This window comes from Lygodium microphyllum, chromosome 20, assembly GCF_053477565.2.
Source record: "Lygodium microphyllum isolate KBCC chromosome 20, Lygodium_microphyllum_v1.1.10, whole genome shotgun sequence".
In the NCBI taxonomy this organism is placed as follows: domain Eukaryota; kingdom Viridiplantae; phylum Streptophyta; class Polypodiopsida; order Schizaeales; family Lygodiaceae; genus Lygodium; species Lygodium microphyllum.
Genome location: NC_141154.1, coordinates 64,450,404 through 64,478,326, shown reverse-complemented (window position 1 = coordinate 64,478,326; position 27,923 = coordinate 64,450,404). Strand labels below are relative to the sequence as shown.

The window sequence follows — 27,923 nt, the reverse complement described above, 5'->3', positions numbered from 1 at the left end:
TCGAGTATAGGTACATCTCGACTACTTTGGCGACTAACTCTTCCCTTGGTCTTCCAGTTGGAGAGTTTCAAGTCTTTTTTCTTCATCCTTTGGATCCATTTACATAGTGGACTGCTATCCTGGCAGTTCTCAACTAGCATGGAGCCCTCTCCTGAGGGTAAGATCCGGGCTTGTGTATGCCACTTGGTTAGCACAAAAGACCTCTCTAGAGATCGAGTATGGGCATGTTCCGAGTCTCTAGGTTGCCAATTCTCATTTGGCTTTGAGCTATGCTTGTAGTCCCTTTCTAGTTCCAGTTTTGGGCCTAAGAGGGGGGTGTTAAGCTAAAAAGGATACATTATACATTAAAACTTCTTTAGCTCATTAAAACAGCCCCAAAACTTGAAGATTACCAAAGTTTCTATGTTCCATAAGCAAAACGCCCAAACTTTGGGAGGATCCACATCTTTAAATAGGCAGCTGCACAGCCACTCAGTTCATCCCTTGTTTTGCAGATCACCCCAGTTCATCACATGGCGCCCTCCATTCATCATGCATCTCTTGCAATGGCCATCCTTAGCTGTTGCCTACATCTGGGAGGTCATCACAGCTTGCATTTTGCACCAGTTACTGATGGTCTTCATCACCATCTGCTACTAAGGTCATCTACCAGCTGTCAACTTCATCCTTGGGGTGCCCTATAGTCTCCATCTACTGCCCCTGCCTGCTGATTTCATCAGACAGCTCCTTCAACCTGTGTTTTGCAACTGATCAGGCCACCCTGCATCAGATCCTCCTCTTCTAGTTGTCACCCAGATCTAGCAATTGATCAGCTGCCATCATCTTCACGTGGTTATACTGCTGCATTTATGAGTTCAAGCCCTCCAAACTGCTGCATTTTGGTTTCCAGCCTGCTGCTCTTCCATTTTCAGCATCATCTTGGATGCCACTCAGGATCCATCTCTAGTGGATGTCACTCTCCAACCACTCCCTCAGCCCACCCCCACAAGAGTCATTGGCTGTTGGACAGCTCTGACTTTGAGTATCTTGTACACTCTTTCCTTCATTTATAGCATTCATTCATTCACTTCAGAGTTATCTTTCTTCTTTCTTTATGGTTTTGCATTTTGAGTTTTTGTGTTTGTGTTTGAGTTCTCTATGTTTCAATTGTGGTCATACACTCCATGTTTTCTTTCACAAACCCTAGCATATTTCCACACATATTTGTTGAAGTCATGCCCAGTGGCACATAAGGTTTGGCATTATGTGGTAAGCTATTACTCAACAACCATCTAAGGTTAATGACTAGATCTTAAAGAGGATCCCTCCATACAGTTATAAATAGAAGCACCCAACCCTTTTTCGCTCCCTTGTTTGGTTGGGCTTTTGGCAATTTGCATGACAATAAGCACTGTAACTCTCCTTCAGACATAAGCTCATATGCTAGGATTCAGGGCTAAAGCCTAACTCTGTGGCAACTCCCTCCATTAGGGCAGTAGGGTTTATAACCAAGGATAAGCTAGTAACTTAAGGGTACCTTCACTGGAGGTTGCTAATATGAACATGGGAGTTACATGCTGGCCATGCAGTGAACTATACTGATTCTCCACTGGATTTGTAGAAAGTTTTGATCTTGCCTCTAGAGAACATGCATTGGAGTAAGTCATGTTTGTTTCATCATCTTACATTGGTAATTTCATGATATTGAATACAAGCAACTAAGGAAGATGATAAGGACTTCCATGTAACAATCTTGGATAATTCCTTAGACACCAAAGTTAGGTCCTCTAAAATGATCATTTTCGCAGGGGCCTAACATGAGGCTATCCTGGAAACTATATATCCCAAAGGGAAGTTCAAACTTTGGAGCCTTAGTGTGCAAATTTATGGTTCTGGTTATGAAGGGAGCTTTGAAAGAAGTTCAAAATGCATGCTGCATCCCTAATGAGGGCAGAAATGAATCCATAATGCTTTTGTCCTCAATCACAAATATTGATTTGCTAGTCTTCTTCTTCCTTAATATACCTTCTATATTGGTGGTTAGGATCAGCTCTACAGGAGGCCAGAATTATTGTAGGTACCAAGGTCTGCAATAAGCAGGGCATATGCAGTGGTTAGTGTGGGAAAATGCCCAGTTGGCTAGTCTGCATTGTATGAATTATAGTCTTGTAGGAAGGCCCCCTTCATAACAAGCCATGGTAAGCATCCTAACACCTTTTAGATCCCAAAAGAATAATCAAAAAGATTCACTGACCTATGTAGGCACTTGCTAGTGAGGACAATTGAGTAGAGGCCCTTTTTATCAACTTGTGAAGAAGGTGCACCAAAACATATGACAGATTAGTTGGTCCATTAAGTGAGTAATCGATTGGCTAGGAATGAGTCACTGTCTACTTTAAGTCCCCCAGTTACCATGAAAGACAACTTTGTTAGGACGTATAGTCATCATAAATCTTGCATTCTACCTACCACACCCCCTATGCACGTAGAATGTGTTGATAGCTATTTTAACATATCACACACAAAAGGACTTGCACCATTGATTGCAATTAAAATAATCTGTTTTTGGAACGTTTAGTTTGGCTTTGTTAGTTGTCTCTATTGGTTGTGATTTCTTGTGAGATGTTCCCTATCTCATGCCACCTAACTGCGAAGTCCATGTAAGACTTACAAAACAGGTCTTGTATTCCAACACTAATCAAGATCGATGGCATTTGGAACATTTTTGTACTCCTTGTTTATAAGGTTATCCAAACCAAAATTTGAAGTCTGTTTTGAGCATTATTGAAAATATGACGGAATAGTCTCTCCTTCCTTTTAAGTTCGATGCAAGGACAACAACTTATTTCTAAGCATCAACAAGATTCATATATTTAAGTTATGACAAGTGTCAGAACATGAAATTGCCTAAAAAGGAATGCTTAAATTCGGGTGAAAAAACTGAATAATGAAACAAATAGATTATCCCTGCATGAAAAACTTCATTTAAATCTCAAAGCTCTTGCTAAGAAATCAATGTTCTACCAATATTAATGTACGCACTGCTCTTTTGGTGTTGAGATATCATGGAAAAGGGCTTTTCACTTACCAAGTCTTCAAGAAGTTTCGTAATATCTACTGATTCTGGACTTTGAGCAAGTAAGGAATCCCCCAAGCTTTCATGCTGATTCAAGAAGAAAAGAACTGTTAATGAAAAATTTTGATAATTTACATAATCAAAACTACATGTAAATCTCAATGAATAGAATAGATAGACATCTAAACACCAAAATACTTAACCCCAAGGCTTTAGTGCTGATATCTAAAGAAAAAAGTTTAAATAGTGATTGAAAATTTCATAAAACATTAGCTAAATGTGTCATTTTCTGAGGAATCAACTCATTGGGTCAGAAAGGCATTTTCGTACTTTTGGTTGTCTTGCATATACGCACATTCCCAAGGTACTCAGGAAGAAGCTTCTCAGCGCGCAGCCATCAGCACGAACGAAGCCTTCATAGCCCGCTGCCAAGTATATCAAGGCCAAGACAAGGCTATCAAATGCATTTTTGTGGGGTACAGCAATGAGAGCAAAGGATATAGATTATATGATCCTGTCTCTAAAAAGGTATTTGTCAGTAGGGATGTGGTTTTCAATGAAAAATCAGAATTATCCCTTGCTGGTTTTGACACATATCAGGTTGCCAATGATGTATTTGAAGGGTTGTTGCCCATTTCTTTCCATGATACAGTTGGAGCTTCATTAAGTGAACTTAATGTTCAGCCAGCTGCTCCATTGGGTAATGCAAAAAATCAGCCCATAGCTGATCTGAATATTCAGCAAGATGCTGAAATTCAGCAAGAGCTTGTACACAGTCAGGAGGCTAGACAAATGCCTAGATGGTATTTGCAAACTATGAAAGATAGTCATTTGGATGCTCCTATTGCTAGTCGTACTAGAAGGCAAGCTCGTATGCATGATGGTGCACATACCATGGAGTTTATTATGGCAACAGATACATTGGATGGCAGCAATGCAAGCTGAGTTTGATTCCATCATAAAGAATCAAACATGGGATTTAGTGTCTTTGCCTGTTGGAAAGAAAGCCATCAGTACAAAGTGTGTCTATAAGCTGAAAAGTAATGCAGATGGATCCATTGACAAATATAAGGCCAGGCTTGTGGCCAAGGGCTACACACAGAAGAAAGGCATTGACTATGAGGAGACATTTGCTCCTACCTCCCACATGACTACCATTAGGTCTATGGTTGCTTTGGCTGCCCATTATGGATGGACTGTGCATTAGCTTGATATAAAGACTGCATTTTTACATGGGGAGCTTCAAGAAGAAGTGTATGTATAGCAGCCCCTTCGTTCTGCAGTTGAGGGATCTGAACACTTGGTTTGTAAGCTAAAAAAGGCTTTATATAGTTTGAAACAAGCTCCTTGAGCTTGGTATGCAAAGATTGATGTCTTTTTACTCAACCAAGGGTTCATAAACAACTCATCAGAGTCTACCCTTTACGTATGTAAAGAGGGGGGATCCTTGCTGGTCAAATGTCTATATGTTAATGATCTTTTGCTTACATGGATACATGCTGATTAGATTTCAACATTCAAACAAAATTTACAGCAAACTTTTGAGATGTCAGATTTGGGGCCTTTGCACTATTACTAGGGCATTCAATTCATTCATGATGCTAGAGGCATTGGATTTTCACAATCGAGATACATTGGTAAACTTCTTGAGAGGTTTGGCTTACAGAATGGTAAGCTAGTTTGTACACCAATGGAACCCGGACTGACGTTGTCATTGTATGATGACAATGACTTGTTTGATATCCATACATATGCTCCAAACATTGGATGTCTTATCTACCTATGCAACACAAGTCCAGACATATAGTTTGCAATTTCAGCCCTAAGCAAATATATGCATCAGCCACACATGTCACATTGGCAAGTTGTCAAGCGTGTTTTCCGTTACTTGCAGGGTACTAGGACTCTTGGGTTGCTTTATGCCAAGGGGAGACCACTGCACTTACATGCTTACAGTGATTCTGATTGGGCTAGTGATTATGATTCTCGTTACTCCACTAGTGGCAATTGTTTCTTTCTTGGCTCATCTTGCATCTCTTGGCTTAGCAAGAAACAGTCCACTATTGCCACATCATCATGTGAAGCTGAATACAAGGCAGCTTTCACTCTACCATAGTTGAATGTGTATGGCTTAGACACTTGTTAGCTGATTTGAATATATCTGTCACAGAGCCTACTCCTTTGTTCACTGAGAGTCAAACTGCCATTGCAGTGGCACAGAACCCAGTGTTTCATGCCACACTGAGATCCATTATCACTTTGTCAAAGAGAGGCTACATGCAAGTGATATCAGCCTTGTCTACTATCCTACCACCAGTAGTATGGCAGACATCTTCACCAAAGCTCTTTCTTGTGACAAATTTGAAGCATTTCGCAATGCTTTAAATTTGATGTCCTTTGGTGGATGATCCTTGTATCTTGATGACTCTTTACTCCAAGGGGGTTTGTTGGGTTCTACCCTCACAGAGTGTCAGTGATCTTCAGCAGGACACTGGGGCACTTTTTACTCTCGATACAAGAGGTTTTTTCCCCCAATTTATTCCTTTTATTTTATGTGCCTATGTTACAGAGTTTTAGGCACTTATCGTGTCACACACTCTTCAGGTGTGAACACCCTTTTACAACCCTAAGGTTTAAGGGTTGTACTTTGTACTTGCACCTTACAATTCAGATCATTGCATTGGGTGCCATGCTCTCATACTCTACATTGTCTACTCCACTCTCAACTGAGCTTCGATCTCTTCCTTATCTTACACCCACACAAAACTTGACATATGAATTTCAGAAATATCGTATCAGCTATATATTGCATATGCTCAAACAAAACGCTTCAAAAAGGTAAAATCTATGCTCTATCAATCAATCTCCATGCAGCATAGTAAAGACACTTGAATCCCAGCATGTGAAAAGATTTTTGGCATCTCTTATTCTGAAGTTTGTGTGAGTACATGCTTCCCAACACTAGCTGCTGATTTAGAAAAGGTATCTTGAGTTCCAAGTGTGTCTTGGAATCATAGCAGCACAACAGTTCATCTTTGTGATAGAATCCATCAAGTAGAAGCTGACTTACTAGAGTATTGCACACCTCTTGCTAGCAGATAAAACTTTCTTTTCTTTGAAAAGGAAAGAGTATGTGTCCTAAAAGACCAAGAATTTCAGCATCAGATACTCTTTGAGTGTGATGATAGTCCTAGTGGACACCTAAGAAATTAAGAAGACTTAATAGTCTTTTTAAGAGGTAGTTTTATTGGCTTAGAATTAGGATGTCTTGATTGTGTAATTGTTTGTATTAAATGCCAGGTCAATAAGGCTGAAAGATTAAAGTTGGGAGGTCTTCTCCACCACTTAGAAATTCCTTCAAGAAAATGGAAAAACATCTCCACAGATTGTATTCTTGGATGATGGGACATAAGAGGGGGCATGCCTTTGTTTGGGTAATTGTGGATAGGTTGCCCAAAATGGCTAGGTTTATTCCAACCTCATTTTATGTTAAAAAGTCCTCCCTTTGTATGGGTAAACTGTGGATAGGTTGACCAAAATGGCTAGGTTTATTCCAACCTTGTCTGATATCAAAACCCTTGAATTGGCCTAAATTGTTCATAGAGAGCCTATACTGATCATAAGGCTTACTGGAAAATAACATTCCTGATCGATTTGGAGAACTATATTTAGGAGCTGGAAACTAAACTGAGAATGAGTATGGCAGATCATCCACAAACTGAAATGTAAACTGAAAGGGCTAACCAAATGCTCAAAGATATGCTTCGTGCATGTATGAGTAAAAGGCAAACTAACTGGGAAGAGAACTTACCTGTAGCAAAGTTTGCATAATGCACCACACTTGCTAAGGGTTAATGCAATTAATTACAAAAAGGGTCATGCCAAAAGTGGGAGATGAATCATGTAGCACACACCCTCTTCTCTCTCTTCTTTAGTTGTGCAATTGTTGAAACCCTGATTCGCAGATCAGACCAGCAAGTAGTAAAGTCTTACTTTACATAGATATCTTAGGCAAGCTAGTAGTTAGAGGACTCACCCCAAATGAATAAATCTGGCTTCTTGTGGAGGGTTTTCAGGATTGCCAAAGGAGGATTAGAGCCCTTCCTTGTACTAAATCTTTAACATGGCCTCTCTGACACTCTGCATTCAACATTTCTTCATAGTATCTTGTGTGCATGGCAACAACTTTGCAAAGTGCTGGTGCAAGTCTACACACATTGAGTGGGCAGCTTGGGAGGCCTACCCTACCCAACCTAGAGTTATCAAGGGACACCTACTAGCTTGCAAATGATCTTTTCTTGCTCAATTGATTAAGTTGCAGGGGTTTGGAGCAGATTGTAGGCAAAACATTGTTGTCTTAGCTGAGGGGTTGGCAACACCTCACAGGCTTTCAGTTAGGCTAGGCTCACTAGGTAGCTTGGTTTTTCCTCTAGGAGTACTAGAACAGGTGGTAGGTTTGTTCGACTCGAAAACCAACCCGCCCCCCCTCCCCAGGGAAAAAAAACAAACAAACAAACAAATAAAAGATATCTTCATAGTTCAACAAGATGGTAGATTGATCTTGGATAGAAAGGAGCAATGGCAAGCCTTATGAGACTACCCAGCAGGAGGATCTATGTGGTAAAGCCTAGCAGAAGCCTCATGAGTGACAGCCACAGCTGTGGATGAGCTGGATTGAAACCTGAAAGAGTGGCAGTGACCAGCCTCCTGGGTCTTGGGGGTCTCAATGAGTTTCTTCTCTTACAGAGTCAAGGCAGGCAGGCATATCTCAATGGAAGGTAATGATAAGGGGACTCCAACAAGGAGAAAATTTGGCAGAGCAAAGTCTTGCTAAGGCTTTCACACGTCTTCTGGAGCCCCCTCCAAGACAGACAGAGGATGAAAAAGACCCTTTCTTCCACCAATTTCCCATAGTAATCTAGCAAATGGCAGTTTGTTAGCATAAATGTGATAGGATGGGGTTTGTTAGAGATGTCCAAGGCAATGCTTGGAGGTTTTGAACCATTTCCTTCGGTCATGAGAACTTATAAGGCTCATCTGGTTTGGAGAGGGGCTTTAAGGATTCATCTCAGAGGATCTCTGTTGCAGTCTTGTCAACCAGGGGCATCACCAGCTCTACAAGGATGAGATGCATGAAATTTATCATTGAGGTTGGATCATGTTCAATTGTGACATTAGAGACCTTTCTTAGCTAGCAGGTTTTAGAGCCCTCGAGATCCAGTTCATAGGCTTGGGAACTTTTGGGGAGGTGCAAGGTCCACCACCACGTGGACTTAGCTCTAGACTCAGAGAGTGACAGGAGCAGCTCCAAGGTGATTCACATCATCACCTAGTACCTCTGACCTATGTTCTTTGACACTTGGGGACAAAATGAGTGCACTTGATCTGAGATTTTGCATGGCACATTCCCACCCAGTTGGGTGTACAATCTTCTGCAACTGCAAATCTGACACGCAGTCGTACCAATGCTGGTTACTATGAATATCATAAGTTTTTGGGTTCTTAGATCAATGGTAATGATTGACTGCTTGCAGCAACCAAAATGATTATTGCACCTTACATGTGACCTTTGTTTTACAATTCTTGATTCTGACAATATATTCCACAAAACTTGACATCTTTTAAGATCATAACCTTCTAGAATGTATGCCTAGAAGGACTTATTCATATCCTGGCAGCCCCATTTTTGAACGTTCCCAAGATAATCTGTATGCAGCTTTCTTTGTGCCCTTCATGTAGACTTACAAATAATACTGCTGAGTAAGTCTGCCCATACCTGTATTAGCTAGAAAAAGTGAATAAAAGCCAGCAGTTGCACTTCTGCAATGCATGAAGCATGCAATGTTGGGTTGTATTTCATTGGTGAGACAGAGAATTTCACTTGATGTATACTTGAAAAAGACAATACAATATAGGTGAACCCGGAATATTTCCCATTAGTGTTGTAGCACTTCTTCTATTTTTCATCATAGTGTCATTCTCAATGCTGAATTCTACTTCAAGCATGAGATGTCAAGATAAGCTTTCTTCAAAAAGGTGATTTCGTTTTAAACATTCAAAAGTAGAAAGTGCAGCAATATTTGCATAGGAATCCACTTACCAGGGAGAGGATTGCAACATCATCTGTTTGGACCACTTCATCTCTGCTTCCTTGGGTTGAAATCCTCCGAGATTTCCTTTTTTGTTTTCCTGGATATTGTGATGTTACCGAATCAGGAATTTTGGCATCCTTATGAATTGAGGATCTCGGAGCTTCTATCCCAGTTTGCTTCTCTTCTAATGCATCATTGTTTCTCCTCAGTGGCTCAGACTCTGAGCTTATCTGTCTGGATTCTGGGCTGCCAACTGCTTCACTGGAAGGTGGCTGTGAAGACCCAACAATATTAATCTCTGCAGGACTTACACTCTCAATTTTGTTTGAACCTGAAGCTGAACCAGCTACTTCATCAGGTCTTTCTGCTTGCCTTCCTTCTGCAGAAGCTGCAACATGAATTGGTTCTGAGGTTGTTCCAGATGATAAAGTCTGCCTTGTTTCTATAATCTTCACTGTGGTAGTCTCTGAGTGAGTTGCTTCTAGGCTGTTACCTCCTTGGTCAGATTTGTTAATTTCTTTTTGTTTTTTTTCCTCTGCAGGATTGTGACTGGATTCCACCAATGCTTTATCCCCACTCAAAATCTTCTTCTTTTCTTTCTTTTGGGAAGAAGACTTGCTTTTGTTTTTGACTTTTGACTCACTTGTGCCTTTTGATTCGCTGGTTGTAGGCAGAGTGCTGTTTTGGTCAATGCCCTGCTCTTGACTGCCTGGACCGTTGGTTTCTAAGTTGGTTCTATCAGAACTGATCCTTGAGCTGCTAATAGCTGAGGATGTTTCAGACTGTGAAGATTCATTGTTTAGACTGTCACTTTCAGCTTGTTGACCTGTCTTCCCTTTGTTTTTACGAGAAGACTTTTTGCTTTTCTTCTTGTTACTAATTATCAATAAAGGGCAACCTGAAGACAAGGAAGAGGACACCTTGGATGACTATTTGACCAATTCATATGGTTAGATGTAAAGGGGTAATCTTTCTGCATCATAATACTCGAGGAAACTTTTCTCATCATCTGTTAAACTTGCTTGAAAATATACTCAGGAAGGCTAACGTCAATCAAGCCTTAGTCTGAATAACTGACACCATTTTCACTAGACTAAAGATCAAATCAAATAAGCTCCTTTTTTTCAACAACTGTCTGCCTTACCACTTGCTTGCAGTTCATTTTGCAGCATGTGAAACTCCTCTTCCTGGAATTTGCTCCAATAATTTAAAGATTTGAGTCTAGAGTCTAAACATATAACAAACTTATAGGCATACCTTAAAAATGGTGAAAATTATCAGAAAAACTTCAACAGCACTGTCAGGAAATCATGAAAACTCTATGTACGATACCATCTTTTCTGCCTCCTTTAAGCTGTTGAGAATTGTGGTCCCAAGAATTTCATAGGCTTCTTCCTGACATTAACCCCCCAAAAAAAAACAAAGAAAAACCAGCTTCAAGGATTTATCTTACTGAAATGTTAAGTTCACTAGGTCTTACGGACAAATGGAACCTTCTAAGGGACACAATTTAATTTTATTCAGAATGTTATTTTGTTCCACTTGTAATGTGCATAAAAACAAATATACACTAAAAAAAGAACAAGCAAAGCTTCACAGACAACTAGAAGCCATTGTGGTTAATCAAATGCTTCCTCTATCTCACTTAAACTAGCAACAATATATTCCAATTCTGTTGAGCCATTGGCCCTTAATGTGGCCATGTCATTTCCTTTTTCTCCTTGTGACCTTTGCAGGTTGAAGTTGTTTGCTCTTTTCTCAGACCTCAAGATCGCATTAGAGTTTTTCAAGGTTGCTTCTTGGATGGAAAGGCCATTGCTAGATTGAGAAGAGTCTTCCAAAGGTTTGGACCTCTGATTTGCCATGAAGACTCATTTTAGGTATCCATACATGGGAGAGAACGGATAGGTTGAGAGCTAGGGATCGGTGAGCTCCTTCTTAAGAGATATTGTGGCTGCTCTGATACTGGTGTAAGCAACCATTATGAGCAATTGTGAGTTTTCTACACCATAGCCTCTGTATAAAACCTAGCCTGCCATATTTAGATCCATGCAATTTGGGCTACACTTTTCAAATTATGGTGGCTCAATGGAGGAGTAGATGCATATCGTCATCCTGCTTACGTGCCCCTTGAACCCATCCTCTGCCTATTGTTCTAGGCACACTGTTCTACTGCCTACAAGTATCAGTCCAGCAGCATCCTAAAGATCCACCTATACACAACATAAAACCTCTATGTCAATCTATGACCAGTTCACAAGCTAACCCTACACAAGCATGCGATGTCAGCTCTACCCTATTCTTCAGCCAGGCTCCCCAGATCCACATATCATCCAACATGACATTACTAAACTACCAGTTTATATGTTACAATGAAAAAATATTTTTTTCTGAATGTACTCCAAGCTTGGTGGATCCAGATACCATTTGAAGTTTTTGATCGAAACAGAGAGTCAAGGTGCAAAGGAGCATGGACAGTGAACATATGACAAACGCAAGAATGATGGAGGCGAAATGAACAATCCTCCTGCATGCAAAACTGAGATAGAGAACAGTATTTAGGTAAAAATTATGTGGGTGCCCGTATAAGGCTCCTAGGCACATAACCGAGATAGAACTGAAAAGACTACTTTGGTACAAATCATGTGGGCTACAGGCACCTGGATGAAAATTAGCTGGACAGCTGGAGAATAAATGGTCTGCCAGACCTGGCTGGACTACCATGTGGTGGAAATCAAGGGGAGAGAGTGTCCACCATAAAAGAGGAAAATTTCTGGAACACAAGGGCCCATGGACTGGCTGCAAACCTGCTGAATCTGCCCATTTCTGGAGCTGGACATGCACGCTCTCAACTTTGAACAGTGACATATTGGGGACCAGGAACTGCATGATGTAGCTAAATGGAGTATAGTCCCAAGAAGAAAGATACTCTTTTCCTGAATGTATACAAGTACTTCATTAGGGGTACTTTCATGCTTATCTAGGTAGATTTGTAAGCCAAAAAATGTGTGGCACCGCTGGCCTCCGCCCACCTGCTGGCACCTTCTGCTGCCAGATCTAGTTGCCACCAGCTTCCTGGAACTGCCTTGCTGCTGCCCCAACCACCTGCGCCACCCACTTTGACTCCACCTCCTCTCCAGCCTGTGCTGTCTAGAAAATTGCTTGGTCCACTGCCTTCAACCTGCCACTGGCAGCTGCTCCAGTCAGCATCTTTACCTCTTCACATTGCACCCACACACACCTCTCTGCGCGCGTGCGCACACACACACACAGTTGAGAAACCCTTCACCCACAGTTTTGCGTTCTGCGTTTTGCGTTTAGGGTTTCACAGTGGACAGCCCCAAAAAGGGACTGGGCACCCACAATGTCGCACTACCCTAGACAGCCAGCACCCTCCCTTCGGGCGCCACCCTAGACAATCTTTTGCCTATTTATAGGCTGCCTCTGTCACTCATTTTACACGACTGATTCATTCAGTCCGTCACCTCTTCTCTCCAGCCTCTCCACTATCCTCACACCCCTTCAGGAAGACATTGTAGTTCGTGGTTCGTGGCTGTCTTCATCATCTTCTTTGTGCTACAGGACCCTTGTTCCCTTGTATCACATTCACTCCATGATTCAGATCTTCATCATTCCATTCATCAAAGTTTCTTCTCTCTTCTCTTCTCTTGTCAGTGTTTACCGAGTTCACTTTGTGTTCCTCCCCGCAAACCCTATTGTCTCGCTGGTATGTCACCTTTTGACATGGTATTAGAGTCAGATCTGCTCAAATAGTGGCAAAGATCCTCCTCTCTAGTGAAGGCAAAGACCGGTGGCGGGTTGTTCGGTATCCACTTCTCTTTTTCTTCTGTTGCATCAACACCTTACCTGGCAGTTGCTCTCCCCTACACCTATATTGTGATCATTCTTATGTGCAAGTTACCTCAGTCATTGAGGAGTCCCTTGACTTGTACTCTGAACATCTCTTGGAATATGGCAATACGTTGTTGGATGAATATGTTCAACATAAAAAGGGAATCCTTTCCAAACCAAGACAAAGAGGATGTTTTGGATGCTACTCTGGACACCAAGACTGTATTTTGTTCTTTTTCATCCTTTTACAAAAGCGGGATCCTCCTTTTTTTCACCGATAGGATTATGATGCTCTCCTAGATCCACCAATGGTTAAACTCCATTTTGCAAGGGGACTGTGGAGACAAATTCTTTGTTGGCCCACAAGGCTTCTATGAGATATTTCTCAAATCAAAGCACTCGAGATGATACATCTACCCAGAGTTCCACTACTCTTTGATGGATATCTAGTTCATGTAGTGGCTTGGAGACCGTTGGCTTACTTCCAACGGTTGCTCTAGCAGGAATGCCCAATATGGGTTGAAGTGAATGACGTCTTGCAATCTATTGGCCTTTGCTTCAAGATGCTATGGAAAAGATTGGCACGGTTTTGGTTTCCCCCAACTTGCGGGCTAACAACCGCAACTGCATGCACATGCTTTGGGATACCTTGCACAAAAGGCCCACCTGGCTACATTTAAATTGCCCTGGAATGCCTTCGTTGCACTATCATTTGAAGTGGGATACCTTTGTAGGGCATTGTTTTTCTTGTGGACAACAAGAGCATTTCATGGCTGAATGTCTGGAGAAGACCACTGCCATGGACAGGGGGGTGGCTCCACTAGTCAATAATGCTTCGATGGATGATTGTCCTCAAGCACATGAGGTCCCACTGCAGACTATTGCTGATAAACAGAAAACCTCGCAGCCTTTGGATTCCCGTGACCAGGATTGGATTGATGTCCATGCTAGAAGAGGTAAAAAGTCTAATCTGAGCTCAACAGCAGCTATGCCTAGCACTTCACAAGACCCCTTATGCACTTATGTGCATCACAAAGATAAAGCATGGTCTGTACCCATTTCTAATATCGCAATTCCAATAGGCCCTTGAGAATCTTCTGTTCCAAAGGCCTTTGTTGAACGTTCACAAGACCCTCCTACACAACTTGCTTTTGATCCCCATGGTAAAGTGATCACCCCTTGGTATTGTCGATATCCAAGAGCTGCTCCAAAGCAAGGAAATGACCCCTCCATCTCCAAGGTTAAGCATAGGGATTTAAACTCATTTGCAATTTTGCCTACTTTTCTTAACGAAGGCACTCTTGATATTTTAGATGCTTAAGTGGAGTCGAGGCTAAATCAACCTCAACATTGAAGACCTTTTGTCATGATAGATGAGGCTTGCCACTTGGAATGTGCATGGCATTTGTGTTGGGTTTCACTCACGCCTACGCTCACAAAGGAGTGTCAGTGATCTCAATAGGACACTGGGGCACTTTTCACTCTCCGTACGAGAGGTTTTTTCCCCCAGATTTATTCTCTTTATTTTGTGTGCCTATGTTACACATTTTCAGGCACTTATCGTGTTGCACACACTTCGGGTGTGAATTCTTGAGCTAAAACATGCATTACTTGTTGTTGATTAGCCTCTTAAATAGCCCCAAAATACACTAAAAATGCTCTTTTAGAGTAAAAACCTTAAATCGGGGAGCGATTCGAGAGAGTTCAATGGAAATCCTAAAACGGGGAGTGGTTCAAGAGAGTTTAGTGGAAACCCTAATTTTTGGGACGCCCTTCCACATCTATAAATAGATAGGCTGCCCCCATTCAAATTCATTCCGCCTGTGCAGGTTTCTCACTCCACGTGCAGATTTCAACCATCAGCCTCCTCCCACATGGCTGTCCATCCCTCGAGACTGCTGCCACTCCATCTGTGTTTGCTCCTACTGCTGGCGCCTTCATCCATTTTGACGTCAACTGCCGGTGACATCATCATCTGCTGTGATCTGATCATCCAGTCATCGCCAGCCACATCAAACACTGTTTCAGCCTGCTGTTTACAGCAGACTGTGTGCAATTTCCAGCCTCCAATCGGTGGTACACTGCTGCATTTACCAGTTTCCAGCCTCCAGACTGTTGCGTTTTGGTGACCAACCTGCTGCCATTCACTATTCAGCACTCCTACACTCCGACTAGTGGTCACAGACTTGGGATCCGTCTCCAATGGACGTCACACTCCGACGTTGCTCTGCCCTTGAGCACACTGTACACTCTTACATTCATTTACAGCATTCATTCACTTCATAGTTGTGTTCTCTCTCTCTCTTCTTCTGTTTATGTTTGAGTTTTGAGTTTTGTGTTTAGGGTTTGAGTTTTGAGTTTTGCATTTAGGGTTTGAGTTTTGCCCTCTATGTCTGTGTCTGTCTCTTTGTGTTTCTGTTGTGGTCATACACTCTGTGTATCCTCAATGCAAACCCTAGCAGTTTTCTTCACATGGTATCAGAGCCAATACTCTTGTAAAGAGTATCCTGCGGATATTGTGGAGAGCTAGTCTTTGCGCGAGGCACACAATACGACTCGTAACCGAATCACAATGTCCCAAACACCTTCTTCTCCAGTTCCTATGATGTCTTATTAGGCTTCTCCATCATTGGAGGCCCTGAGACGGCATTATGGACTCGGTGAGGAGGACGGCACTCCACCTTCACCAGATTTCACTAACATGACAGAGGAAGACTTTGAGGAGTACTATCGCAACAAGTACAGTGACGTTTACACCCCTCCTACCAGTTTTGCTACCACATCTAGACCGGTTGGTAAGGCTGGCCACCTCTCCGATCATGGAGGACATACGGCATTCGGAACATCTGGTGATCCATCTTCATCATCTCAGTCAAGTCCAATGTCAGGTTTATACAATTCTTTTGTGTTGCATGAATCAAAACCCTTGCCTATTTCTTCTTTTCAGGTACAGGATCGGGATGGCTTTGCGTATGTGAACTTCAATAGAGAGGGCTCACGAAGCAAATGAAATTCAGGTACATCTACAGCTTTTGTTTCATTTGAGCATGTCACACACACTTCTCACTTCCCTCCCATCCCACCCTCTTCTATATCACACCTTGATAACCTCTCATCATCTTTCCAAAACCTTGGATTACACAGGATTACACTCCACATCTGCATCACACACCCTAGGGGTTGGATCTTCCATCTCCGCTCCTAGCACATTTTCCTTCTCCGCCCCATTCTCTACCTCTTTGCACCATGGTACTTCGTTAGGGGGAATGCCACCCTTTAACACAGTGCCTCTCACCTTTCAAAAAATGAGCACACCCATAACTCCTGGGTCGACTGTGATGGGCATCCCCCTCACTATCCCCAGCTTCACATCTCCCATGACCACTCATATGCAGGGGTTTCCATCCTCAACTTATGGTGCATCTTCACACTCTCCTTGGGTTGTTACACCTACGCAGGGATTCCCCTCTTCTACTTCTTGTGTTCCCATCCCACATCCTTGAGTTCCTCATGTGGCTACCATGCCCATGCCTAGTCAACCCATCCCTACCTATGGATCCACCTTACACACTACCCACATGCCTGGCGAGCACTCTAGGGCCCATTCCCAAGTGTACTCCACTCCCCCATCCTACCCACACTACACTTTTTCACACTATCCATCTCCGAGCACTACCACTCCTGTTGCAACAACCAAGAATGCCTTCACGGATAAGACACGTTTTAACGGGTCAAATTTCACCACTTGGTCTAATTTCATGCAACAAGTGCTTGAGTCTCAAGGTCTTTGGACCTTGTCATTGGTCTAGAGCCTATGCGGAACCCTCAACTAGCTCACCATGACTACATCCGTCAATGGAGAGCTTGCAATACCACAACCAATGTTGAGTTGATGCAAGGGTTGCTTCCTGAGTTTCACTCTCAGTTGCAGCACTTCTCGCTCGCATTAGAGCGTTGGAGTCACCTTCTTGACCGTTATGTGACTCATGATCGTACTCATCACATCAATCTCAACTTTGAGCTTCAAGAGTTCTCTATTAAGGAAGGGGATGATTTGAAAGTCAAGCTAGCTGAATATAGGCGGTTACTTGCCGAGTTCGCCACTACTGGCTCTCCAAAGTCATATGACGATTAGGTTACATTCTTCTTGAATAAGTTGCCAAAAAAGTACTTCGCCACTACTGGCTCTCCAAAGTCATATGACGATTAGGTTACATTCTTCTTGAATAAGTTGCCAAAAAAGTACTTTAATTTCATTCAATACATCATCTCCCAACCTCGATTGCCAACCTTCTACGAGTTTGAGTGTCAATTCTTATGTTACGCAAGGCTGCATGATCAAGTCCACAAGAAATCCTCATCATAGCCTTATTCAGAGCAGAGGGGGTTGGTTGCCTCTTCTTCGGAAGGGAAAAACACCAATGGCAAGAACTCGCAAGATGCGAAGGCAAGCCAATCAAAGGGTGACTCCTCTTCCTCAAATGGAACCAACGAATCTAGACCTATCTGGCAGCAACTCCCTATGAAAAACTGGTTTTGCACACATTGTCAAAGAGCAAGCCGTGTGGACAAGGAGTGTCGCTCCAAGGCCCAAGATCTTCCACCTAAAAAGCCTCAGCAAACTGCTACGACTGCACAGTCCAGTGGGGCTACGCCTTCCACTCTTGCTTCATCTGCTCCTTCAGCACCCGTCGTTGCTGCTGGACACGTGGCTCAAGTACAACCTTAGTAGCCCATCTCTTTCACTACCCCTGAGGGATTGGCTGATTGGTCTGCACGTTCCGATCCCGTTGCACTTCATGTATCCATCTCACCTTCCTCTCCACCTCGTCAGGCGTTCCCTTGGCAGGGCCCTGCTACTGGACGTACGCAATGGTAGCCACCTTCTTAGACTAGCATGTCTCTAGGTCCTTTTGGATACCCTAGGTCAGTCTCGCATTAATTTTTCGCACTCTTAGAGTAGAGCCCATAGGATTCATTGTCCTTAGCTTTTCCCTTCTTTTGTCTTCCGCTGCATACACATTCATTAATTTATTTTGAGTTCGATTTCCTTTCTATTATGTTTTGCTTTGGAGCATCTCACCACTAGCCTCTGTATTTGCAAATTCTCGCTTTGGTTCTACCTGGGCTAGAAACGTGGGGATGCGCACCATTCCTTTCATGGTTTCATCATCCTAGGAGTGCTTGCTCTTCTTCCAGCATGGCGGTTTCCCCTCCCGAGGCGGATCGTGTGTCATCTCTCTCAATGCTATCATGACAGTGACTTCTACCTTGCTCTTCTAGCGGGGTGCTTCATCCACTTCATCTTCTTTGATTCCTTATGGTTCTCGACACCATCCAAAGACCGACATCAAGCTCCTCTTCCTTCTTCGGTGTCTACATCCAAGTTGAGAAGGGGTTCCTACCCTTCTTGGTATTCTACAGGCTTCAGCACTTTGTCTTCAACATCGGCTTTTCCCCCTATTGTACCTTACCCTTTGCATTGCATGATTTCATCATCTTTGTACTAGGGTGCTTGGGCAAGTGAACAATTTTCCCATGAGGGACACTGTCCAAGTGGCACCTACTGCATGAGCATTCTTCAACATGTAGCATACTTTGCATCTCATTGTGCAAAGCACCACTTGAGCGGATCTTAAGTTGTTTCCACCGGCGGCTGTTGTTACCCCACCACCATCCTACTTCATCACATGGATACCTCATCACCTATTTTTCCTCTTCATCAACATCTTGAGTAGATGGGTTAGCTTGTACTATTTTGTGTTGTGTTGGGTGTATCCTCTCTACTACCGTCTTCTGGGTCACTATTACTCAATCGGCCACATCCCATAAAATTTACCTCACTTATTTAACCCAAAAAAAAAAATCCATGTGGTTCCATCTGCCTTTGTAGGGCTTGGTAGACCACTAGGCAGCCGACATGCACCCTTTGTCCGATGCCCTGTCCTCTCTGGGGTGACTACTTGGATTCCCTTGGTAAGATAACCATCGCCTCTGTAGTCTTGGTAGCCCACTGGGCAGCCGACGTGCACCCTTTGTCCAATACCCTGGCTGCTTTGGGGTGGGACGCCTTGGGGTAAATAAACATCAAAGTGGTTAGTCTAACCTTTCAGCTCAGTTTTGGGCCTGAGTGCAGTACTTGCTGATTAGCCTCTTAAACAGCCCCAAAACACACTAAAAATGCTCTTTTAGAGTAAAAACCCTAAAATGGGGAGTAGTTCGAGAGAGTTTAGTGGAAACTCTAAAACGACAAGTGGTTCGAGAGAGTTTAGTGAAAACCCTAATTTTTGGGGCGCCCTTCCACATCTATAAATAGATAGGCTGCCCCCATTCAAATTCATTCTGTCTGTGCAGGTTTTTCACTCCACGTGCAGATTTCAACCATCAGTCTCCTCCCATGTGGCTATCCAGCCCTCGAGACTGCTGTCACTTTATCCGTTGTCGTAATGCTATGCGGGCGCAGTGTGAAAAAGCATATCATTAGTACTAGTGTGAGTTGCATGGATTATCCAAAAATACTAGATTTTTGGATAATTTTAGTCTATTTTTTATATTATTTATTGTTAAAAAATTCAAAAATTTTTAAAAAGCTTCTAGATTAGGATGGCATCCAAAAAGCAAGTTGCTTTTTCAGCTAGTTATGGAATTTTCATAAAAAAGATAGATTGACGAAATCGCGAGTGTCGCAATCGCTGTAAACAAGCTGAAAACTGCAGTTTGAACTGAAAGAAGGAGTGATTTGGGAGATCCGTGATCAGACGTCCTAGGATTTTACCCCCCTTTCAGAGCCAAAGGAGCCATCAAATTTGGATTCCGAGCAACAGATAAGGAGCTGTAATTTTTATGCACGTTTTGTTTTACGAAGAAGCTCTAGGAGATCTAATGCCTGGAGATTGCTTTTGAGTAGTGCAAAGATTCCAGGTTCTTTCAATATGTTAATTCAGTTCATTGTGCTTTGTCTTTGTCGTGTTTACCTCTTGTCTATTCTCTTTCCTCTCTTCCATCTTCTATCTCTACTTCCTTCTACCTCTGATCCCCGTTGGATTCGACCTTTCAACAAAAACCCCTCCGACACCGTGATTGCTCTTGCTACTAGTGCCTTCATCCATGCTGACGTCAGCTGTGCTAGCGACATCATCATCTGCTGTAATCTAATCATCCAGTCATCGCCAACCACATCCGACACTGTTTCAGCCTGTTGTTTATAGCAGCCTGTGTGCAGTTTCCGACCTCCGATCAGTGGTATACTGCTGCATTTACCAGCTTCCAACCTCCAGACTACTGCGTTTTGGTGACCAAACTGCTGCCATTCACTATTCAACACTCCTACACTCAGACTGGTGGTCACAGACTTGGGATCTGTCTCCGGTGGATGTCACACTTTGACATTGCTCTGCCCTTGAGCACACTGTACACTCTTACATTCATTTACAGCATTCATTCACTTCAGAGTTGTGTTCTCTCTCTCCCTTCTTCTGTTTGTGTTTGAGTTTTGAGTTTTGCGTTCAGGGTTTGAGTTTTGCCCTCTCTGTCTATGTCTGTCTCTTTGTGTTTCTGTTGTGATCGTACACTCTGTGTGTCCTCAGTGCAAACCCTAGTAGTTTTCTTCACATGAACACCCTCTTACAACCCTAAGGTTTAAGGGTTGTACCTTGTACTTTCATCTTACACTTTCAGTCTATTGCATTGGGTGTTGTACTTTCACTCTCCACACTATCTACTCCACTCTCAGCTGAGCTTCAATCCACTCCAACTCTCACATTTGGTATCATAGCAAAGTACAGCTTACTCTGAGTTCAGCTCAGATTGCATTTCCTTTGCTTAGCAACCAACAGCCTATCTCAGAGGTAGCCACCCACTCAAGGTGTCTCTGTCAGTTGGAATAGCTGACTTCCGCCAGCCAGCGACCTGTAGCTTGTACCAGCACCAGCGCCAATGCCAACTACCCTACTAGCTACGCCCAACTACTGCCCCTGGGCTGCGCCTTCTCCTGTGGCACTGCGCCACTGCCCCTAACCAGCACTGCCCACCTATGCCCTACGACGCCCAGCCCACCCGCCTGCGCCTGACCCACCTGTCTGTGCTTGAACTGCCCGCCTGTGTGCAGCGCCCATGCACCCTACATCACCTGCCTCTACCCTGTTTCGCCCGACAAAAGGCATGGGATACACAGGATACACAAGCTTTGCCGTTTATTGCATTGGCAGTTCAACGGGCTATTATCCCTCACATTAGGTCTGCAACTTCTTCACGATAAGCTTGGCTGACCTTGGAGCAGATGTTTGATGGTAAGAATGAGACCCGCATCTCTTTCTTGAAGAAAGAGCTTGAGACACTGAAGATGGATGAGAGTGATTCTATGCAGGATCACCTAAACAAAATGCAAAACTTGCGTGAGCAACTTATGAATGTTGATGAGTATTACTCAGATGCATAGATGATATCTACTACATTGAATTCATTGCCGCCCTCATACTTGGCCTTTCACACGGTCTTGAACCTCACCATGAGGATTGCCCCACAGCCACTTACTTTCCTTCAGCTGGTCAGTTTGCTCTTAGAGGAGGAGCAGACAAGAAGAAACAGTGGTCTGGATGTTATAGGCACTGAGCAGGCTTTTATGGCATGATAGAAGGACAAGGCCAACCAAGCAAAGAATGCTCCGTAGAGCTCTGGGACTTCAAGCACTTCACAGGGAAATAAGAAACAAGGGGGCACGCAAGCCAAGAAGGGCAAATGCCATTATTGCAAGAAGCCAGGCCACTACATCATTGAGTGTAGAAAGTGCATAGCCAAGGAGAAAAAGGAGTCAAGGATGTTTGTTTCTGATACTCCTTCCACTACTACTGAGTCAGCGTCCTTTGTTGCAGATAGCGACTATTTCATTTTCCCGTGATGTTGCCTTTAGAGCCACAGTCAGGTTACAGTTAGTGCAGTCAGATGTATGTGGCCCCATGCAGACAAAGGCATTGGGTGGATGTTACTATTTTGTGACTTTATTGATGGCTTTACTCGCTTTCGCTGGGTCTATTCTTTAGTGAAAAAGTCAAAAGCGTATGATGCATTTTTGGCTTTTGTAGCACTTGTTGAGAACCAATATGTTGGCTGCAGGGGTGAAGACTCTCTGTTCGAACCGAGGGGGGGGATACATGTCCTCTGTGTTGAATTCTGTTTTAAAGTAGAAGGGCATTGTTCATCAATTCACTACTACTTATACTCCACAACAGAATGACATTGCAAAGAGAAAGAATCGGTCACTCATGCAGATGGCCAGATGTATGCTGAAAGCAAAGAGCTTACCACATAGTTTTTGGATGGAAGCCGTTATGTGTGCTTGCCATGTTTTAAATAGATGCCCCACCAAAGCATTAAAGAATATCACGCCTTTTGAGGCTTGGAACTCTCGAAAACCTTCTGTTGGGCACTTTCGTACTTTTGGGTGTCTTGCATATGCACACATTCCCAAGATACTTAGAAAAAAGTTAGATAACAAGGCTGTCCAATGCATTTTTGTGGGGTATAGCAATGAGAGCAAAGGATATAGATTATATGATCCTGTCTCTAAGAAGATATTTGTCAGTAGAGATGCACTTTTCGATGAAAAATCAGAATTATCCCTTGCTGGTTTTGACACATATCGGGCTGCCAATAATGTATTTGAAGGGTTGCTGTCCATTTCTTTCAGTGATACAGCTGGAGCTTCAGCAAGTAAACTTAATGTTTAGCCAACTCCATTGGTTTTGCAGTTGAGGGAACCGAAGACTCAATTTGTAAGCTGAAAAAGACTTTATATAGCTTGAAACAAGCTCCTAGAGCTTGGCACGCAAAGATTGATGCTTTTTTACTCAGCCAAGGGTTCATAAACAACTCATCAGAGTCTACTCTTTACGTATGTAAAGAGGAGGAATCCATGCTGATCATATGCCTATATGTTGACAACTTTTTGCTTACAGGGACACATGCTGATCAAATTTCAGCATTCAAACAAAATTTGCAGCAAACTTTTGAGATGTCAGTGTAAGCGCCCCGAACAATGTAGTGTGCTTAACAATTATAATATTCGCTTGTTTTCAAGATTTAATATAAAAGAGAATGAATACTTAAAGCTGAAAATGAAAATTACTCACAAAATTACAGCCATGAAAATGTAAAAGTAATGGAGACAAGATTGAGGGTTGAAGATGGGCAACACCCCCCCGAAGAAATGTATTTCTGCTCAACCCAAGTCCCTTAGGGAAGAGCTCAGTTACAATCAACCTGAGAGTGAGGAGAAGTAATTCTCACTCTCACAAGATCATGCAAAGATGTACAAACACACATGCATTATCTATTATGCAATGACAAGAACTGATTTCTTTACAGTATGAGAGAAGAAAGAGGGGAAATCAGTCTTTCTCCATTGTTGATCAGCAGTACATGGATAGGGCTTGCTTCTTGTTGCTAAAATGGAAGAAAGAGCTCGAGAAGGAGGTGCTGTAATGAATTTACAGGCTTGCTGTCCTGTAAAACAGCAATGATAGAAGAGGGAATACGGAGGAATTTGATAATGAAGAAGTGGGAGATGATGATGGGGATGGATGGGGCCAGTTTCTGGCTATCTGTGGGTACTGTACATGAGTTTACAGCAAAGAAAAATGATCCTGAATGAAGAAAAACGAGCTCTTATTTATAGGAGAGGGAAGAGCTAGTACAAAAGAGGAAAGTGGAGTAGCACAAGACAAGTGTCCAGCCACATGTCATGAGATGTGACAAGTGGTGGGACACTTGGAAACTTGTGTGACAAGTGTCTTGACACTTGTCTCTTCTCTATGGCCTTCCTTTTTGGGTTGAATACTGTCAAGAATAGAAACAACCAAATTTAGTAAGCACAGTCAGAGTACAAAACTTACTATTTTTAGAATGACATCCCTATTTTTTAGGACTAGCATTTTTAGGCTAATTCGAGGCTCCTAAAATTTAGGGACCCCCCAATATGGGTGTCATATGAAAGCTTTTTCCGGGTACATCGCAAAAATGGTATCCGAATCTTCATGTGACTTTCCTATGCAAAGAAATGTGCATTTCAAGCTTTCAGCCCACACATGCACATTATACAAGCATTTCATGATCATGCCATCTTGTTGATTGTAACTGTCTGTTCTGGTGGATCTAGCCCACACTTCAAGGCATCAATCCTTTCTGTGTGCGAGTCTAACCCTGATATGCGTGAGTTCTAGTCACAAGCGCCCAATCGGGCCATATAGGTGGAAGTGTGAACTATCTTTTCTCTAACCCACCGCGTGGGTCCACCATAACCTGTGACCACTCATCAGTGGCCAGCTCCAATGCACTTTTCTTTATATCTAATTAGTGCAAAGGAAATAAATTTAATAAATCATTATATAGACAAATTAATGAAAAAGGATACAAATTATGTTTCTATAGAGTTGTGACAGCCCTCTGGCTTTTATTCAGCTGTCCTCAGCTGAAAAGCTTCTTGATATTGCTGTAGAATATTTGGGTAATCCTTCATGAATTTTTCATCTACCCACTGTGCATCTGTTGTGGGTAGATTCTTGAATTTTAGTAAGAATTTTCGTGTCACAAGGCCACTTCTCGTGGTTCGATCCTTGAGAAACAAAATCTTTTCAGGTTCCAAGAGTTGCTCTGTTTCTTCAACTTCTGGGGGATCTTCAGTAATGGGTTCCTTTGGTTCTGGTCCTATGTAAGGTTTTAGCAAAACTTACATGAAAAGCGTTGTGTATTTTCCAATGAGCAGGAAGCTCAAGTCGACAAGAAACTTCATTTATTTTCTCAATCACTTTGAAGGGTCCAAAGTATCTACTAAAGAGCTTTGGAAAAGATGAATTTTGACCAGAATCTTGTTTGAGCCTGCTTTTATCAAACTTTAGCAAGAAATATTGACCTTTTTCAAAAGCCAAAGGTCTTCTTTGTTTATCTGCTTGCTTCTTTTGTCGCTCTTGGGCAACTTTGATAGTGGCTCGAACTTGATCCATTGTTGTTTTTAAATCTGAAGCAAACTCATCAGCAGCAAAAATCTTATCTTTAGTGAGAATAATTGGAGGAGGAATCACTTTACCCTGTACTATTTCATTTGGAGCTTTCCCTGTGGATGAGTGCACTGTATTGTTGTAAGCAAACTCCAATAATGGAAGATATTTCTCCCATTGTGACTTATGTTCACTAACATAAGCTTTCAACATATCCAAAAGAGTGAGATTCATCACCTCTGTTTGGCCGTCAGTTTGAGGATGAAAAGCTGAGGAGAACTTTAAAGTGGTTCCCAAATTTTCAAATAAAGCACACCAAAAGTTACTTGTGAATTTGGAGTCTCTATCTGAAATGATCTCAGAAGGCATACCATGTAATCTTAAGATATGTTGAATGAAAAGTCTTGCAGCTTGTGCGGATTTCAATGTTTTATGACATGGAATAAAATGTGATTGTTTGCTGAATCTATCAATTATGACCCAAATCATATCATGACCTTGAGGAGTTCTTGGAATATCTGAGATGAAATCCATTGTGATAGATTCCCATGGATCTTCGGGCACTGGAAGAGGTTGCAACAATCCTCGAATCTTCTGCCTATCATATTTGGATTTTTGGCATACTAGACAAGCCTCAATGAAGTTATGTGTATCTTTTCGTAATGTTGGCCAATAAAAGTAGCGCTCAATTGCACTTAGAGTGGCTGCCCTCCCTCTATGCCCTGCATAAGGGGGTTCATGACTTTCTTTAAGCACCTTTTGTCGAACAGGAAGAGTGACACAAAGGCGATTGTTCATGAGAATGTAACCGTCTTTGATGGAATAATCTGGATGAGAACCTCCTTGCTGTAAATTTGACCAAATTGCTGCAAAATCAGTATCTTCATCATAAGTATTCTTCATCGTTTGAAAATCTTCATGATGAGCCACTGTAATAGTTGCAATGCGAGGCACTCTAGAAAGTGCATCAGCAACTACATTTTGTTTCCCTGGAGTGTACATAATTTGAAAATGAAACATAGACAAGAAATTTTTCCATCTTGCATGTTTCTCCTGCAAATGCTTTTAAGTCTTGAAATACTTCAAGCTTTGATGATCAGTTTTAATAAGGAATTCATTGCCTAAAAGATAATGTTTCCATATCTTTAAAGCATGAACCACTGCTAAGAGCTCCTTTTCATAAATGTCATACCTTTTCTCCACATCATTTAGACGGCAGCTTTCAAAGGCTACGACATGGCCTTCTTGATTTAGCACTGCACCAATACAATCACCGCAAGCATCTGCTTCCACCACAAATGGTTTTACCAGATCTGGAATGATAAGAACAGGTCTAGAAGTAAGAGCTGTTTTCAGCCTTGTGAAGGCTGCCTTCTCTTTTTCCTTCCATTGGAAAGAGATCTTCTTCTTTGTAAGGTCATGAAGTGAAGAAGCTATATGTGCAAAATGCTTGATGAAGCGGTGGTAATAAGAACATAAGCCAAGAAACGATCGCACCTCATGTACATCATGAAGATGAGGCCATTCTTGGATTATCCTGATCTTTTCAGGATCCATCTGAATCCCTTCAGAAGAGATGACATGTCCAAGGTAATTTATTTTATGCATGAAAAATTCACTCTTTTTACCATTTACCAAGAGTTGATTTTGTTGTAGTAATTGTAGAACAATTTCCAAGTGTTGATGATGCTCCTCTTCATTCTTGCTAAAGACAAAAATATAATCAAAGAAAGTACCGACATATTGTCGATGCTCTCTAAAGATGCGCTCCATCATTCAATTAAAGGTGGCTAGTGCATTGGTTAATCCGAAAGGAACCGCTAAGAATTCATAAAGACCGTATGAAGTGCGGAAAGCAGTTTTGTGTACATCTTGTGATATTACCCTAATTTGATGATAACCACTCTTTAGATCAATGCGGCTGAAAACCTTTGAGCCTCCTAGACGATCCAAAATGTCGTCAATTCTGGGAATAGGAAACCGATTCTTCACAGTGATTTTGTTGAGGGCTCGATAATCAATGCATATCCTGAATGTGCCATCTTTCTTTTGAACAAGAAGAACCGGTGAACAAAATGGTGAGCTACTTGGCCTAATTAGCCCACGGTTGAGTAGGTCTTCGACTTGCTTTCTGATTTCTTCTTGTTGAGGACAGCTCACACGGTATGGTGCTATATTAGGAGGAGAACTGCCCGGAATAATATCAATATGATGGTCTTCTGGCCTTTCTGGGGGAAGCTGATAAGGAAGATCTTCCGAAAAACAATCTTTATACTTTTCCAAGAGCTGAAGTCGCTCTTGGTTTTCAGCATTCGTATTATCTTTTACATCAGTGACATAAAGCAAACAACATTGAACACAATCCTTAATTGCTCTAGAGACTTGCATATGGCTTACCATAGGTATGGTGTCTCTAGAAACTCCAGCTTGGATCTCGTACTTCTTGCCTTTGTTGGTGAGTTCTACCTTCTTTTTCTGAGAGAAGATGGTTGAATCTACTCTATGATTCCAGGGCATGCCAAGAATCACATCGCAACCATCAAGGTCTCCGATACAGAAGGTATCTTCGTCACTGTAGCCTTGAATTTGAAACTTGAGCTTGCCAATGTAGGGTATCACAGTCTTCACTGTGTCACCTTCATCAACATTTAAAGCTTGGCGAACTTCTGCCGGAGTGTCCATCTCTTCATTCTTTAATCCAAGCTCTTTAGCTAATTGCAAGGAAATGATATTTTCATTCTCCCCAAGATCTATCAAGAATAGTGCTTGCTTACCTTGCAACTGTCCCCAAGCTTTTAATAATTTACGCGTCTCTGGAGTGTAAGTTGTGTTTGCAACTACATCACCGATAGCATTGATTTTCACTGGCAACTTAGGCTTGTTGTCAGAAACCTTGCTTTGTCCCTTGTTTGGACATTGCTTCGCTATGTGGCT

The 27,923-nt window shown here is 42.3% G+C and overlaps 1 protein-coding gene across 3 annotated transcripts in view; it reads right to left on the bottom strand.

Annotated features, from left to right (window-relative positions):
* LOC148018958 (uncharacterized) overlaps positions 1–27,923 on the bottom strand; it is a 99,979-nt gene that overhangs the window by 51,260 nt on the left and 20,796 nt on the right. For all 3 annotated transcript variants that reach the window (XM_087701459.1, XM_087701460.1, XM_087701462.1), the window contains exons 7-10: positions 10,480–10,542; positions 10,292–10,334; positions 9,156–10,045; positions 3,068–3,142 (exon numbers count right to left, since the gene is read on the bottom strand). In XM_087701459.1, the coding sequence (XP_087557585.1) occupies positions 3,068–3,142; positions 9,156–10,045; positions 10,292–10,334; positions 10,480–10,542 (1,071 nt within the window). The remainder of the gene's footprint in view (positions 1–3,067; positions 3,143–9,155; positions 10,046–10,291; positions 10,335–10,479; positions 10,543–27,923) is intronic.